This window comes from Grus americana, chromosome 2 (genome assembly GCF_028858705.1).
Source record: "Grus americana isolate bGruAme1 chromosome 2, bGruAme1.mat, whole genome shotgun sequence".
In the NCBI taxonomy this organism is placed as follows: domain Eukaryota; kingdom Metazoa; phylum Chordata; class Aves; order Gruiformes; family Gruidae; genus Grus; species Grus americana.
The window spans coordinates 115,097,970-115,115,764 of record NC_072853.1 but is presented as its reverse complement, the minus strand read 5'-3'; the positions used below and the strand labels follow the sequence as shown (position 1 = coordinate 115,115,764).

At 41.8% G+C, this 17,795-nt stretch overlaps 1 protein-coding gene across 2 annotated transcripts in view; it reads left to right on the top strand.

Moving 5' to 3' along the window:
- PDE1C (phosphodiesterase 1C) overlaps positions 1-17,795 on the top strand; it is a 392,346-nt gene that overhangs the window by 66,580 nt on the left and 307,971 nt on the right. For both annotated transcript variants that reach the window (XM_054818608.1, XM_054818615.1), the window contains exon 3: positions 2,580-2,751. In XM_054818608.1, coding sequence (XP_054674583.1) covers positions 2,580-2,751 — 172 coding nt within the window. The remainder of the gene's footprint in view (positions 1-2,579; positions 2,752-17,795) is intronic.

Here is a 17,795-nt window from a genome sequence, read left to right as displayed (position 1 = left end):
GGACAGGTGGGCCTGGCACTTCATGGCTCTCCTGAAGCTGGTTAATTCATGTCAGCTGGCTGATTGGCTGCTGTTTATCTTCACAAGAGACAAGTAGGTCTGGGCCTACAGCCTAGATCTAATCACAGGAGAAAGCTGTGTGGCATGGATATGCGTGTTGGAGGAAAAGGTACGGGTGTGTGTGCAGAGAATGTAGGGGAAAAATGTATTGGCTGAAATAAGTGCTTGCTTTTCTTGTAATGTTTTTGTTTAAAGAGAAAGAAAAAAAAGGTTTGATTTTTAGTGATGATATGGTTTTCAGTGGCAATTAGTTAACCTGTTGCTGGTGGGTTTCAGTGATAGTGCAAACAGTGAGCTACTTATTAATATCTAGTAAGTGCAGAAAAAGGCTGCTATGCCTCTTTCCTGGACCATGGAGTTATTCTGCACCTGACAAGCTGGAGGGCTTGTGGAATAAAAGACAGGGTAGAGCTGAGGAAATAGGGAGACAGTGGTGGTTTAGGAAGCTCAGCAGATTCCTTGGAGTAATTGCAGGGGAAAACCTCAAAATTATAAAAGTGGCTTCAGAGAGCCTCTTTCCCACAAACTATGATTTCAATGGTACACATCAGCTTTTTTCTACAAGTGTTGCTGTCCTGTTCTCTGGTCTTAGTGTGCAGTATGTATGGCTGGATAGCAACTTATTTTTCCTTGTTGATAAGTAAACTTCTGGTTCTAACTGTTCTGAGTAGGCCATACTTTTGCACAAGAAGTGGTCCTCTCAATGTATTAGAGCCAAAAAGATTGTGATTCCCTATATCACTGGTGGCCTGTATGGTCAGATAATTTAAAACTCTCACATCCTTTATATTTCCCCTTACAGAATGGGAAAACAAATGTTTACCTTTTCAAGTAAAAGTAAGAAATTTTGGGGAATTTGGATGGTGGTCTAAAGAATAGAAACAGTGGTATTGCCATAGCATCGCAAGTCCTTGAATAATAAAGAAGTATTAATGTTGCATTTATTTCTGCAGCTGTTGTGTAGACATGAGTTGACTTTGGACTAGCTATTGTAGCACAGAACTTGGCACAGGATGTCAAAGCTATCTGTAAATCTGGGTAAATGCAGTCCTTGCACATTAGATAGCTGCTGACAATTAAGAGCAGAGAGGCCTGTGAGTATGGAGGCTTTCCTGATTAGCTGGGAAATAGTCTGAAAATTATTTTGGAATGGAGAAGACAGATGAGGATTCTTGCTGATCTTCTGTCTTTGCACCATTTAGGCTGTGTGGAAACAGGACGTTTAAGACAACCAGCACAATAAGGCTGCCATCATCTGGCCGTAGCAGCAGATATTGCTGCTTCTAACAGGGTAGTTTCTCATTGTATGTTCTCAGGAGACATGGGATAACAGCACTTCTGTTTGGTTTCCTCTTAAGTACTTAGTGTGTACTGCAACAACAGGTCAACCTTAATCCATGTGTTAGGTCCACTATTTACCTCTTAATTGTCTCTCCTCGATAGTTAAATCTGAAAGCTGGGAAAATATTTGAAAATCTTACCTGTACAGTCTCTTACAAAAATCAGTTGCTGGCTTGAGAAATATCCTGTTTATCAGATTTTATTGATGGAGAATGACTACTAGCAGAGTTGGTACATCTTATTAATTTGGAATCCAGTAAGATTAATGCTTGCTGCACCTCTGTTGTGGAAAGTCTTTTAACTGAAACAATCAGGATTTCAGTACTTCGCTGCTCTTCTTGGGATCTGCTAACTAACTCATGCATGTATATTCTATAATACTTGAAAGTTAGAGAGTGACAGAGGTGTTCAGTATGGTAGTATCACTGGGATTGTTGGAAATGCCTAATTTATTCTGAAGCCATTTGGAAATTTTTGAAACTATGAACCAGATACTTAAATTTTATGAAATGTTACTTATTCTCTTCTCCAAAGGCGGGGAAGAGATCTGACTGAAGGATGCTAATTGTACTTTGTCAGTGGAACTAGACTTACAGATGAGGATGGGTTCTCTGAATGACATGCAAGAGGCACCTGGTGACACTTCTAAATAAATGTAAAAAGATCATCCATATAAATATTTTTGCATTTCAATGTCTATTGAGAAAAGTTGAAGTTTCAACAGAAATGTGTTTTCTGATACTAGTCCTTCAGTGATGTCTTTAATCTATAATTTAACCACTATTAACTTTAGTCTAAGAAAATCAACAATTAATATTGTATTGATTTGGTGCCTTGTTTTTTTGGTTAGTTCTTTGGCTTAAAATACAGCCATATCAATACCTGCTAAGCTATAATTGAAGTATAATGTGGAGAGGATGTTTTTTTATAGAGATGTGAAAACTCTATTTTCTGTAATCAAACCTTTTTGTGGGAAGCATTACAGTCTTGGATTTGGAATGACCTGAATGTTGGTGTTTATTTCCAATTCCAGCTTCATTTCAGGTTTTCAGGCTTAATCCCAAACTGTGGTGATGCAAAGGTAAAAAGATAACAGACAATCTTTGTCTTCCGGACTGCTGAGAGACTGGACGATGGGCCTATGAATTTATTTTCCTTCTGGCTCTCTCTTTTTGCAGGGTCTAAATCACAAAACTGCTTGTGGAACACTATTATCGGTGGGCTGACTGGCAACCTCAAGGAAAGGCCAAAACCGACCATCATCAGTGACCCTAGACCTCCTGAAGAAATCTTAGCAGATGAACTACCACCAGTGGACAGTCCTGAAGCGTTGGTGAAAACATCTTTCAGGTCTGAGGGACATGAGTTTACTTTGTTTATCCTTGAGTGGATATCTTTTTAAGGTTAATCTGCAACGTGGGTTTGGTGGGAGAAATCGATACTGAAGGATTTAGCAGTGCTGCTGTGTATCTCTGTACTGAACAAGAGTGAAAAGATGTCCATAAATAATACTGACTGGACTTGTCTTTCACTTCTCAGACCTCGTTAGCTTTCTTAAAAGATTATGAAATAGACAGATATAAAGTCTGTAACTACTCAAAATGGTCAACAAAGACAGCTCATTATATGAAGATGTCTTTGAAGGTCGGTATTGTTGCATTTGAAAGTGGTTTAGTGATGCAGACTTGCACTTTAGGTCAGATGATATGCTTTATTGATGCAAGGGAGAGCTAAACCTTTTTCTGTTGATGTAATGTCTCGAGAACTGTCTAGCATTAATTTATTTTGTCAAGGAGAATGATTCTGGCCAGGGGCTTGCAAGCAAGCAGTCGTTGCTGTTGTAAAGTTTGTGCTATATCTATTGCTAGGTTTTCCTCTCCTTTATTTAATCATGTGGATGTACAGTTGTCAGATGTTTCTTGGAGGCATGTTTTCTGAAAATAATTTTCTCAAAATGAGGTAAAATAGAGAAGCTGTGTGCATACACTGGATGTCTGAGCAAAACCTGAAAATTGGTATACCCAGCAAAAGTAAAGTGAGTGGCAGAATTGATTTTTTTTTTTCCAAGTGGTTTTTGAGCTTTTGTTGCTGAAAAGGTATGCTCTACTTCTATATTAAATGCACATGTATGCAAGCATAAAATGGCTTTTGCTTTGGATAAATTTCTCTGGCTACAGTGATTTTGATTACACCTCGGTCCGTCAAACTTATTTCAATCTTCATATAATCATTATTTTGAAGGTACTTATTTAAGTCATTATATTAGGTAGTAATTTCAAATCTTATTTATACTGCTTGACATTTAAAAACATATTACCGTAAAGTGAGTTTATGTCAGTCTATATAAATAAATCCTGTAATTCCATAGCACATTTTCATTCTTTAATATTTCCATTTGAAATGATTCAGGACAAGTGTTTCGGAACCTGGATCCTCCTTTTATGATGACCTGTGGTATTTAATGGCTTTTAAACACTTTGTGTCTCTGATATTTAAAATCTATAATTTCAATAGAACTGACTCTTTTTCAGCTTTCACTTCTTCTCATAACAAATTCTGGGTAGCAGCAATCCTTACATTGCCAGCGTCAAGATAATTTCAGCCATTTTATATGACAAAATAATGTCACAGCGTTTCAAATGGCATGATTTGATTATGTGAGTAGGGGTGACTCTTGGAAGAAGTGAGCTTATATATAGCATAAGAAGGACTGATGAGTTGGAAAATGTAATTTAGCAAAATAGTTTTGCTAGTGCAGTTTAAATGGCTTTATAAACATTACAGAACCTTTGTATTTCATCAGTATAGAAATTACCGTGCAGTGTGGCATTTTGGGGGGCTTTTATAGATGGAAATACAAACAAATTGTTGCTGCAAAGTAAATTGTACCTGTCTAGCTTTATAAGGAAAGGAAGCCCTGTGTGTGTTTAAGGGCTATGCAGAGGAGTGGAAGGTAGGAAAGTACATTGCAATTACTGTCTAAAGACATGAGAAAACAAAAACACTGCAGTACTTTTATTTAGTTTGGGATCTTGTTGTTATTCTGGTCCAAACTGGGGCTTAGGAGGCAATAGCATCTTTGGTATGATGGGTTGCAAGTTTGATTCATCAGGGTCTTCTGTGGCTAGTGATCTTCAAGTGCTTCCTTGACAGGGTTTGACTGGTGTGTCTGAGTGCCAGCGATTGCCTGGCAAGCATGGGCTTTCCTTGTTCCTTGTTTGCTAGATGCTAGTGGAAGATCTTGCTCAACTGTTGCCTTTTGGGGAATGAAATGTGCTTTACAAGTTGTCCAGCCTAGCATGTCTTTACTAGGCATCTGGTGGCTGAATCTCAGGGTATGTGTGGAGCAATGTTGGGCTTGTATGAGCTGATTTTACAGAGAGAAGAACCAGGCCTTGTTTTCGAATGTGACTGCTACAAACTGTAAAATGCAGCGACTCCCTTACTACTTCTGATTCACCGCTGTTAGAGCAGCGTATGGCAATACTCTCCCTTTCATGCATAGTTAAAAAGAAAATGTCTCTCCAGTGTCAAATGAGTCACGCTTCCTTGTGATTGCATATCTTTTTATGTGAAGACATATAAGCAGCATGAAATCCCAGTTGCCACCTCTTGTATTAGATCTTGTTTTCTATTGTGGAGTACTTACTGTTCTATAGCTTGGAAGATTAGAGAGAGATCTATATTTGATTTTGTTCAACACCTAGATATGAGCTTGCAGCACATTTAAACATAAAAGGAGGAATGTGATTATTTTGGTCATTTCAGTCATACTTTCCCTGGAGCAATGATCCAGCTTTAAGATGTAAAGCAAAAAACCAAACGAAACTAACCCACTCTCTACACCCCAAATAAGTATAGTGCATGGTCTCTCTATAATTAAAAAGTGTTCTGATGGTCTTGATTTTTCTGATACAATTATTTTACTGTCTCTTTTCTGAAGATACCAAGAACAAGCACAAGCTTGGTCTAAACAAGGTTGAATACCTTTCTAAAGAGAGAATCAAAAGTTTGTAGTATCTTCTTGTTTGCAGTATTGCACTGAGCAAACAGAAGTAATTTTGTCTTGACTAGTTTTACTACTGCAGTGCTTAAAATACAGATTTTTTTTTTTTTAATCCATTCTCACTGGCATTTAGTCTATTTGTCTAGTTAAAGGCGGGGGGCCCAATTTGAATTACATTTGAAAATACAGTCGAATATAGAGAATGGCAGATTATCCCCTTTTGACAAGGTAAAAAAATATAATTAGACACACAGAAGTAATTAGCTTCTTGACTCACACTTTATGCAGCAAAACTGATATATCTACTATCTATCTTTGCACAAACATGCAAGTTTATAATTACAGGAGCTGCTTTTTGAATAGCTGTACATGGATCAGCATCTGTGCGTGTACAATCCTTGGAAGGGGCTGTGGTTTGATGCCCGGGAATATTAAGTGGTGGGCACGTGGTATTGTCAGGGCTGCATCATCTGGGTATTGGCTGGAGATGTCAGTAGTTGCACACTTTGGAAACTCTTCCTAGATTTGCTTTTTGATCTGCTAGGTCCCTGTAATGAGCAGTGGTGCTAGAAGTATTGGTAAGAATTAACAGTGGTAATTAATGAGCTCTTAAGGAGACTGTGTATTAACTTTAGAGCCTCCTTTAGCTTCTGTGTGCTGCTCCCTGGCAGCACTACCCAAGCAGGCATTTTGATAATGCTGGGCTGGCACCCACCAGGGGGAGCAGAGGAACGAGAGACAGGTTTGGGTGCTGTTCTCCAAATACCACCTAGAAGTTTGTGGAAGCTCTTTATGTTGGAGGATATAAGCAAAACTGCTGCATCTGTCCCCAGACTAGTGCCTGGAGTGAACCAAGTCACCAGGGTTGGCACTGTTCCAGCTGAAAACTTGATGTGTCCAAAACATCATGATTTCTCCTAGACTTGTTTGGTTTTGATCTATGGGAGAGATGGAGTGTTATTTTGAGTCTGAAGTTGTGGGACACTGCAGTGGGTTATAAGTGACTGTAGTGGTGCTTATGGGATGTGCTGGATTTTGTGGTAGGAGAGATCCCGTGATACAAGGTGACTGAGACATCCAGGGAAGAATGGAGATGCTCATCTGAGACAAAACATTCAGTGCAACCTCCCATCCTGGTCCAGGGCCTGTGTGACAGCTGAAGTTGGTCTGGAATCATGGAGTAGTCCAGCTGGCTCTATTTAGCATGTAGAGGCTTGGGGTGGGAGTGTTTCCAAAGTGATAAATCAGGGTAGCAGGCAGCTGAACAGTCAGCAAATGAGGCAAAGACCCTCCATTCTGTACCAGACAAGCCTTACTGGATACCTGTGAAGCTATGCTGAAGTAGCAAGTGATCTATGTTGTCTGTTACCAAGGCCATATGCCACGGGAACCAGAAAGGCAGATTCAGTTTCTTCAAGGTCAGAGTGTTTTTAAGCTCAAGGTTTGCATGGGTTCTTAGTTTCTGTCACCTTTCAAATTATTTCCAGCTGTTAGCTTGAGACTGGTATCACCCCTGCTTACCTTAATAGCTGCTTTCCCTATGTCAGCTGCAAAGTTCCTTAATCTTTCCAAGAACAGTTTGCTTTGCTTTCCTTATCTGCTTCAGTGCTACTTTGGGAATCTTTAGCTGCCAGCATGATTTATCTTGTGTATTTCTGGTTTGGTTGTGGGTGATGTAAACTCTTGCTCATGCCAGCTATTGGCCAGTTGGTCTACAGGACAGAGGTGATACTGCAGTGCTCCAAATGTGAAAACCAGTCACAACACCACGTGCTGGGAGTCAGTGCACAAGCCTCAATCGTGTGGGTCAAAGTGGCATCAATGGCAATAAGGGGTATGAGACTTCCCCCCCACCTACCTTGCCTGAGTCAAGCAAGAGCCCATCTCCAGTCACGTGGCGGAGACGGACCTACAGGACTCTCCTCCTTTACCACCTGTCACGTTTTCATGCTCTCTGGGCAGTGCCAAAGCTCGGCTATAGCTACCCAAGCTCGTATGTGAGGTCTGAATGTCAGAGAGGGAGGTGATGCTGTGCAGGAGAGCCATGGCCATGACTGCAGAAGAACAGGAGTTGAGGGCTAGTCATGGGGTAGAATAAAGCCCGTACTCCCTCCCTCCCTCCCAGGTCTCAGTATTTGTTTATTGCTTTTTTATTTGGATTTTTTCTTCTTTTTTAAAAAATAGACACACACAAAAATGAGATGAGTCTCACTTGCCCTAACTTTTTAAAAAAAAAGGAAAAAACTGTGCAAGGCTGGAAACATGAGACACACTTTCTCATTGGTTTTTATACCCATCTATAGCAGAGCCAGGTCACACAAAACATTGAAATGTAAGCAGTGTCTCTGAAAACCACTCTTCTCAACATCTTTCTCAATCCAGGCTTATTATAAGGCACTTTACTGACATTAAACTTATATTCATCTATGTTCTGTTCAAACTGTTGCTTATTCCTGTTATTTATTGATAACCATTATGATGAATAAGAAGTGAAAAGCCTTCTGTTCATTAAGGAAATGGCTCCCACATTTGTCTCTCTCCTTTTAATTGTGCCTGCCTTCTAGGTGTGTGTTATGCTTTGAGAGAGAGCTATGCACTTGTTTCTTGCTAGATTAAGATTTATGAGTCAGAGGGGGAATGATCAGAGGAGAAAGATTTATACCAGTTACTGTTCAAAGGCTGTGTTCTCTCTCTCTTTGCGTATATCCACACGGGTCCAAGAGGAAGGGTTTTTTCCAGGCAGTTGAAAGAGAAATGGACTTTTCTTTTTTTTATCATCACAGTCGTCTTGTTCTTCACAGGATAGATGTACTATTGATGACAAGCAAAGCCAGCAATTTTGTCCCTGTAAATATCAGATACATCAAAAGACCCAAGCTGAGAAATTCAGATGGATTGTAGGTGTCCGAACAGACCTGTGTCCCTGAAAGGCAGGGAACAAATCCACTTCCAAAATGGGAATGAGAGTTTGAGCTGAAGCTCCATGGATAAACAAAGTCCTGGTAATAAGTCTTGCTTTCAGAACTGACCAATGCCTGTCCTTGACCACACTTCTCTGCCTGATGTGTCACCTGAATCTTGTACCATAATAAACTCTGAGCTTTTGTTTTGCAGCTGTGCAAGGCTTCCAATTCTGGCTTTTTAAGCATACAGATCACCCTCAGTCCTTGACATGGACTACGCTAGCCCCCACCACACACGGAGGGTGGACATATTTTTAAATCCAGGCATGGTATACCTGTACAACCACAAGTGTCTCAAATATCTGTGCGGCACTTGTGGGTGTACAAGGCTGTTCCAGGGGCTGTGACTAATTGTTTGGCTTACTGAACTTGCCAGCCCAGTCTTCCTTGCAGGTTTACAGAAGGAACTGTATATGGGCAGGGAGTTGTATATAAGAAAATACATGAATTTAAGCCTAGCCTTTATCCTGATAAGGAAGTGTTTAATAATGCACTCTTTAGTTATCTCCACCATGAGAGATTAATAGCCTCTACATACTAATATCGGACTGGGATGTCTTGCAGTTCCTACTGACATAATTTTTAGCCTGGTTTCTGAAGGAAATTGCTGTATGTCTCTTAGCCTTCTCATTAAGTTCTTCAATATAGCTAAACTTGATCAGTAGCTTAATAGAATGGTAGACATCTCAAAGGTATTTAGTTCCTACCTATTTTGTGAAAAATGATGGTAGGATAAAAAGGTTCCACTGAAGGAACGGATAGGAGAGAGAAAAGCTGACTTCTGAGAGTTGCTGCCTGTCTGACCAGCGCTAATGTCCTTCTCTAGCTAATTGGTGCATGTGGAGCTGTGAACCAGGCGCCATGTGTGAGCATGCAAGCAGGCAGGGCAATATTTGGAGGAGAAGCCCATGGAGAGTAGAGCGGCAGGAGACATGGCAGGTCACAGAATGTGTTGCTATGGGGAAGGTAGGAAAGGTGTAAAGCACAAGTGTGTAAGCAGCCAGTTGTAGTTTGAGTTGCAGCTTTGAGTACTATATTTGACGCTAACGAAAGGTATTATTGTCAGTACTATTACGCTATAAATCATGCCTAATCACCCTGGTAGAGCGGACCACATATCTTATTCTGGTAGATTAAGTGAATTATATGTCATGATCCACTCCCCTCCTGCCATGTGGTTACAACTGGCATGGTCTTTCTGTGCACATGCAGAGGTCCAGGGTTTCCTGGTGTGAATTGACTCTTGTGAAGTGTCACCTAACGAGGAGGAGCAGCTGGGCCTTCAGGCAAAAAAAGCACCAGAAAGGGGCTGGGGGCCACCTGGCCTATTCCTCCAGCCTGCAGCCTGCACTTGAAGGGTATTTGGGAGGAGGGGATACGGGCTCTGGAACAGACTTATTGTCCTGGCAGTCTGTGCATGCCCTGTGGGCTGTAAGTTGCTCATCCTGTTATTAAATTAAGACTGTCATGGTATATATTTCATTCCCAATGAGAAAATGGGATAGTGGCTTTCTTACTCTTGGCAGTCAGAGGGAATGTGATGAGCAGAGATAAAAAAAGTCTTTGACTAATCAATTGCTGAAGCTTTATCTTGAGTTCTTTAATTTGCGTAAGCAACAAACATTAAAAAGGCACTCCAAGAAAATTCCTATACAGTTTCATCTGCTTTTAAATGGCTGGCTGATGGCAGTGAAGTGGTATGTTATACTGTGATGTTTTCGTAAAAGATGTGGTAAAACATCCTCCAGATCCAATCAGGCAGATTTTGTTTGGTTTTGAGACCACAAAACATGCAAGTAAGAGTTCAGGAGTATTTTGAAGTGAATAACAACAATAGCAAGCATGACATTACCCAAAATAATCTTAAGGCTGATAGAGAAGACCTTGATCTTCACTAATGTTCTGCATTTCTTCTTAATGTGAAGAGCTCTGAAGGAGGAGGAGGAAAAAGGGATACTTAGCTCCAGTTAATTGAGTTGACAATCAGATCTGGAGAGAAAACTGTATTCTGTCTTGGGGAAAATACTAGCCATTTATGCATTGAAATACAAATTTGAGATTTTTTTTTAATGCAACCCAAGAGAGAATCTACACTAAACATTTACATGGGGCACACTGGAAATCCCCATGCCTGTTGCAGGTGTCACCCAACCAATAAACCGAATTGTTGATTCCCATGGGAATGCTATTAACACTAGGCTCTAGGTTCTCAGAATCACCTGTTTGCACCCTCTGCTCTGTGTATCTCTTGACTCTGTGGTTTCTGATGAAGGTTTTGTCCAGTTTGCCTCCCCATGCAAAATGATTTTTGGTAACTCCTGTATTTTGCTGGAAATTCTTTTGCCAGAAATTTGCAGCCCAGCCTACCGGTGGCTTTGCAGACATATAGCAACATCTAGGTAAGTAAAGCTGCTGCGAACTGTCAACACCCCTTACCCACATAACTTGCTAATGACTGTTCTTTATCTGGTTTTTGCATGTGAAGCTGTCTGCTGGCAATTTCTAGAAACTCTTTTATGTAATAGAAAGGTCTCATTTGGAAATTATCACACTATCCATCTGAGTACTCAGCACTTGCTGATGTCGGAGCCATGGTGTCTGTAGTTTGCAGATTGGGACATTTATTTTTAGTTCCAATAATTTTTGGATCTGAATCTACTGAAGTGTTCACAGCAAGACTGCTAAAACTATCATGTGTTACTTGGTTTCCATCTGAACTTTATAAATTGATCTAAACTTTATAAATTGACTCAGGTTGTTTTGAAACCAGGCCTGTAGTCTAAATTTGCTGTCAGTGCTGCTCTTACTCTGGCAAAAAGCAATCTTCTATAGTCTTTTGGTGGAAGGGCCTTCATTTTAAGGTGTGGAAATTGACCTGGGAATATGGCCTTTGAGTCCCTATTTGTGCCCAGTGATTCCTTCTGTTATAGATGTACCTTTGATCTGTCTCCTCTTTCATGTGAGCACTTGTCAGACCAAACTTTCTCTTGGCTTAGCTGTAAAAGGACCAGACTAGACATTGTAACTTTAAAAAAAAAAAAAAAAGCTGAAGAGTGTTTATTGTAAAAAGTAAAACTATCAGAAGCTTATTTTCCTTCTTCCTAAATGATGTGCGCAACCCTCGTTTAGATCAGTGTGAGCATCTGTAGTTGCAGTTTGTAAGACGAAGATAACATTTCTATTCACAGTACTTAGTGCCTCAAGATTGATTTTTGTCTCATAATTGTCACCAATAGTATCTGCTCCTAAATCAAAATGATGCTTGTTATCCTACTGGCTTCTTGTAGCATTTATAATTAAGTCTGCCCTAATTCTGAACGGTGTTATTCATAATGAAGTAATATTCAGATTCATTTTGAAGATGAGATGTTGAGAAAATTGGATTCCTCTTATGGCACTGTACCTCCTTTTGAGGGCTTCTTCACTTACTAAATTGTTTTAAAGTTGCTCATAATATAATTATCTGCAATGTCAGCAGTACTTGAGTAAAAGAATTAGAGTGTAGTAGTGTAAATACAGTGGGCCAAATTTGGTGTAAATTGGCATAAAACCCTGTTGACTTCTGTGGAGTTACACTGATTTACTGCAGCTGAGTATGTGGCTTGGTATTTCAAAACAGTACTTGTACACTGACATTTGCATATTTGTTGATTAATGTTGTAAATCTGATAAACTTGGCAGAGTGTTTTTGCTGAATCATGAGAGATGCTGTCAAATAATATGTTATCAAAGTGTCCTGGGCTAGACACAGCAAATTCCCATCTGAGGAATGCCCGATGGCTTTCGCAAAAACTCCGTGAATCTTGCAAACTTTGAAGCCGTTTAACTGCCTTTAACTGTTTACCTTTTTTCTTAGCTGCTTTAATGCTGATAATTCTAATATAGCTGATAATTCTAACATAGCCAAGATACTTTCTGAGCATCTGAGGATGGTGTTGGCAAGCCATGACCCAAAATGTAGGTTTTCTTTGTGTTGCTTGGGCTTTACATATTTCCTTATTGTGTTTTTTAGAAAAAAATGTACTTAGTGCTTTTTTTGTTTGTTTCTATAAATACATTAGCAACAAAAGGAGGACTAAGGAGAATCTCCATCCTTCATTGGATGCGGGGGGAAACACAGTGACAAAAGATGAGGAAAAGGCTGAGGTACTTAATGCTGCCTTTGCCTCAGTCTTTAGCAGTAAGACCAGTTGTCCTCTGGGTGCCCAGCCCTCTGAGCTGGAAGACAGGGAGCAGAATGAAGCCCCCATAATCCAAGGGGAAATGGTTAGCAACCTGCAACACTGCTCAGACACACCCAAGTCTATAGGGCTGGATGGGATCCAGCCAAGGGTCCTGAGGGAGCTGGCAGAAGTGTTCCCCAAGCCCCTTGCCATCATTTACCAGCAGTCCTGGCTAACCAGGGAGGTCCCAGTTGACTGGAAGTTAGCAAACGTGACGCCCATCTACAAGAAGGGCTGGAAAGAGGATCGGGGGAACTACAGGCCTGGCAGTCTGACCTCAGTGCCAGGGAAGGTTATGGAGCAGATTGTCTTGGGTGCCATCATGTGGCAGGTACAGGACAACCAGGTGATCGGACCCAGTCAGCGTGGGTTTATGAAAGGCAGGTCCTGCTTGACCAACCTGATCTCCTTCTATGACAAGGTGACTTGCTTAGTGGATGGAGGGGAAGGCTGTGGATGTTGTGCACCTGGACTTCAGTAAAGCCTTTGACACCATTTCCCACAGCATTCTCCTGGAGAAACTGGCTGGTCAGGGCTTGGACAGGTGTACACTTCGCTGGATAAAAAACTGGATGGCCGGTCCCAAAGAGTTGTGGCGAATGGAGTTCACTCCAGTTGCTGGCCAGTCACAAGTGGTGTTCCCCAGGGCTCAGTGTTGGGGCTGGTTCTGTTTAGTATCTTTATCAATGATCCAGACAAGGGGATCGAGTGCCCCCTCAGTAAGTTGGCAGGTGACACCAAGTTGTGTGGGAGTGTTGATCTGCCTGAGGGTAGGAAGGCCCTACAGAGGGTTCTGGACAGGCTGGATCGATGGGCCGAGGCCAACTGTATGATGTTCAACAAGGCTGAGTGCCAGGTCCTGCACTTGGGTCACAACAACTCCATGCATTGCTACAGGCTTGGGGAAGAGTGGCTGGAAGGGTGCCTGGTGGAAAAGGACCTGGGGGTGTTGGTCACTAGCCAGCTGAATATGAGCCAGCGGTGTGCCCAGGTGGCCAAGAAGGCCAACAGCATCCTGGCTTGTATCAGCAATAGTGTGGCCAGCAGGACTAGGGAGGTGATCGTCCCCCCGTACTTGGCACTGGTGAGGCTGCACCTCGAGTACTGTGTTCAGTTTTGGGCCCCTCACTACAAGGAGGACATTGAGGTGCTGGAGTGTGTCCGGAGAAGGGCAACAAAGCTGGTGAAGGGTCTAGAGCACAAGTCTTATGAGGAGTGGCTGAGGGAACTGGGGTTGTTTAGACTGGATATTGGGAAAAATGTCTTCACTGTGAGAGGGTTACCAAGCATTGGAACAGGAACAGGCTGCCCAGGGAAGTGGTTGAGTCACCATCCATGGAGGTATTTAAAAGATGTGTAGATGTGGTGCTTAGAGACATGGTTTAGTGGTGGACTTGTCAGTGCTAGGTTAACTGTTGGACTTGATGATCTCAAAGGTCTTTTCCAACCAAAACAATTCTGTGATTCACTTTATAATTCATTATATAAATAATTGTGTTATCCTGACATATCAGCTCTTGTGCTAGCAAAACTGTCCTAATTTCTTACAAAAAGTATTCAGTGGTATTCAACAGAATACAGGCTCCTTGATATTCTGCTGCAGCACAAAACTAGCTGCATTACTCTCTTGTTTTAAAAACTAATTTCATTTTTTCTGAATTGAAGTGAGGTTAAACTCAGATTTGTCATATTCTATATGTCATTTTTTTGAAGCAGTTGTACAATAATTAATGAAAGCTTTATCATAGCAAAAATTGAATAAATATATTTTACAAGGATCGATGTTTGGTTTTTTTCTTAGCATGGCTGTGTTATGGTTTATACAACTATGACTTATGCTGTTTAATGACCTGGGTGATGGGGCACAGTGCACCCTCAGCAAGTTTGTAGATGCAAAAACCGCCCCCAAACCCAGGGGGAGTGGTTGGTAGACCAGATGAGTGTGCTTCTATCCAGAAGGACTTCCACAGGCTGGAGAATTGTGCTGATGGTAACCTCATGCAGTTCAGGAAGGGGAATTACCAAGTCCTGCATGGTGGTGGGGAACAACCCTGTGCACCAGTACACATTGGGGCAGACTGACTAGAAAGCAGCTTTGCTGAGAAGAACTTTGGGGTCCTGGTGGACAACAACTTGGACCATGAGCCAGCAACGTGACCTTGCAGCAAAGAAGGCCAACAGCATCCTAGGTGGCGTTAGGAAGAACATCACCAGCAGGTCATGCTTCCCCTCTGCTCAGCACCGGTGAGGCCACATGTGGAGTGCTGGATCCAGTTCTGGATTCCCCAGTACAAGAGAGACAGGGACATACCAGAAAGAGTCCAGCAAAGATCCATGAAGATGATCAAGAGTCTGGAACATCTGACATAGAAAGGGATGCCAGGAGAGCTGGGACTTGTTTAGCTTGGATGAGAGAAGGCTTGCGGGGAGCTTATCAATGTAAATACCTGACGGGAAGGAACGCACAAGATGGGGCCAGATTCTTCTCAGTGGTGCCCAGTGACAGGACAAGAGGCAGAGGGCAAAACCTGAAATACAGAAAGTACCATTCAGACCTAAAAGTTGTTGTTTTGTTTAGGTTTGGGGGGGGGGGGGCCGTTACTATGAGGGTGGTTGGACACTGGCACATGTTGTTCAGTGAAGTTGTGGAGTCTCCGTCCTTGGAGATAAGCAGAATATGACTGTACACAGTCCCAGGCCACCTGCCATAGCTGACACTGCTTTGAGCAAGGGGTTGGACTAGATGATCTCCAGAGGTCCCCTCCAGCCTCAGCATTTCTGTGGTTCTGTGGTGGGAATGGTGAAGTTGAATTATCACCCTGTGAGTAAAATCCTAGTGTCTGATCCGCCTTGCGGATCTGTTATCTGCATTGCAGATTTTTGTTGCATCGTCTGCACACATCTGCTGCATGGAACTCCCTCTGACGTCAGTATGAAGTAAGGGTCTGCAGTGCAGATTCTTAACTGGGATTTTTCTCTGGAGAGTTTGCCCATCTGTGTTTGAGACAAACCAGAATAACATGGTTTAGTTTTTTCCTATGTAAACTGAGTATTTTGTGAATCGAGAAGTTTATTAAAATGCAAGCTTCATCTCCCAGTCATCAAAAGAAAGTGGCACTGAGGTCACAGCTCATATAGATGATAGAAAAGAAGAAACTCCTGTAAAGAGATACTGATACAGATCCTCAAATGTAATTTAAATTTGTCTGAACAAGTTTCCTCTAAGAAGGGAGGGGAAGTGTAAATGAGAAAGGCAACTTCCATAAAGAATTGGTGAAAACTTTTTCATCAGTTCATTGTGAGTTAGGTAGTGGTCTTAGTGATATTATGTGTAGCCTTAGAAATCATTAGTTCATGTCGAGGATCAGCCAAATGCTTTGATCTGTCTTGAGTCAAAGCCTGGTAACGGAGGTTACTGCTTGTTGCTTCTGCAGAAGCATTTCTGAGGGTCCTGCTGAGATTTCTCTAGGTCTTTAAAAAATATTGCTTAAGTATTTATCTTCACAGAGATACTAGGCTAAGGTGTTATCTATTTTTAACCAGTACTCTCTACTAATGTTGATTTCAGTAGAGAACTTGGTCTAAAATACTACATGGGAAACTTTCTAATCTATTTCCTCTGGCACTGAGATAAGACAAAAGGATAGAAAAGCAAATAAGCGCATTCTCTCATTAACCTTTGAATTGCTGGATTTGTATGTCTATTGATGTGCAAAATGCGATTATACTTTTTTTCCCTTGTCAAAGGTAAAGTCATCTTAATGATGCTCATCTGTCCCCAGACACTGTCTCAGGAACTAGCTGTTCAGTAGCTGGCTTTAAAATTCTCTATTTTTTTGGGGGGTGGGGGTGGTGTGTGTTGGCCCAGGCATGGCCTCAGATGTGAGACCAGATTCTCTGCCAGTTTTATCCATGCAGTTTTATTAGAGTACCTGACTTTAGCGGAGCTGTACCAGTATACATGTAAGGCAACTAAGATGTCACAAGCTGCATGACATTAGCTAATTGAATGCAATTCAGATAGAGAGAAAGGTAATCAACCAACCAGTTCTCTGTTCTCTTCTGAGTGTCCTCATAATTCTGTGAGAATTGCAGGGAATCTGGTGATAGAAACCAAGCACTAAAAGCTAACTTCACTCAAAGTTTCAGACAGGTAGCATGATCAGTGACCATCTCTTTTTTTTTTTTTTTTTTTTTTTGAACCAGAGATGTCTTCTGAGGAGACAGTGGGAGAAACAGGCTTGCTGTGTGACTGCATTGAGATAAACACTGGCTTTGGTTTTTTGTTTGTTTTGGCTCCCCCCCCCCCCCCCCCCCCCCCCCCCCGATTTTTACTGAACCAAGGCCTGTCACCTCACACTTTCTGGCGGCGTGACACCAGCATCCTTTGGTAGGACTGAATTTGCAGGACTGAGCTGTGGGCTAAATGAGCTGGCAGAAAGCTTGCAATAGTGCCAGGTCTGGGACTGGCTGCCCAGTCCAGAAGGAGATGGCGGTCATCATCCTCTGTCTGCACCAAACTCACGTTACCCTGTGGCCTTCCTGGCTTGCCACCAACCTGTTCCTGTAGCCACCATCGATGTCAGAGTTGTTGTAGCATGCAAGTGTGTGAAACTGCAGCCATCTGGCTTGTCCTCAGCTTAGCAATGAAACTAACAGTTGCTTTCTGAGGGAAGGCCATGCTGGGCTGGGAATGTACAGTAGCATCTACTGGAGGATGGTGTCCATTTGTGTGGCATTTATTTTCCTGGGATGACTGCCACAAGCATTTCATTTATGCTAGTGTCACTGATCAAGTCTGTGATTTCTGTATGTTTTAGGGTTTTTGTCTGGCCCAAACTTGTAAGCAGTCAAGTCCAAGGCGTTAGTTTAGTCTTGTGAAGCCCAGTGGCAGTTATCTGATCATAAACATCCTTTTTTGGTGTCTGTGTTCGGATAACATCATGACTGGTTACTGTGTGGCATTGTTGCATCTAGTTTTCTGGGTGACTCTGGCTATAACATCATGCTGACCTCACCATGTAAATACAGTGTTTTGGGCTATGCCTCTTCTCCAGGTGTGCATTGACTAGCAATGCTTCAAGTGGCTTGAATCCAGACGATGCATCCAAACTACATATGAGTGCAGACTGGACAGTGCATCAAAAGTGTAATATTTTCAAAGCGTTACTGCTTTTTGAACAAAGACTGGTGCCTCGCTTG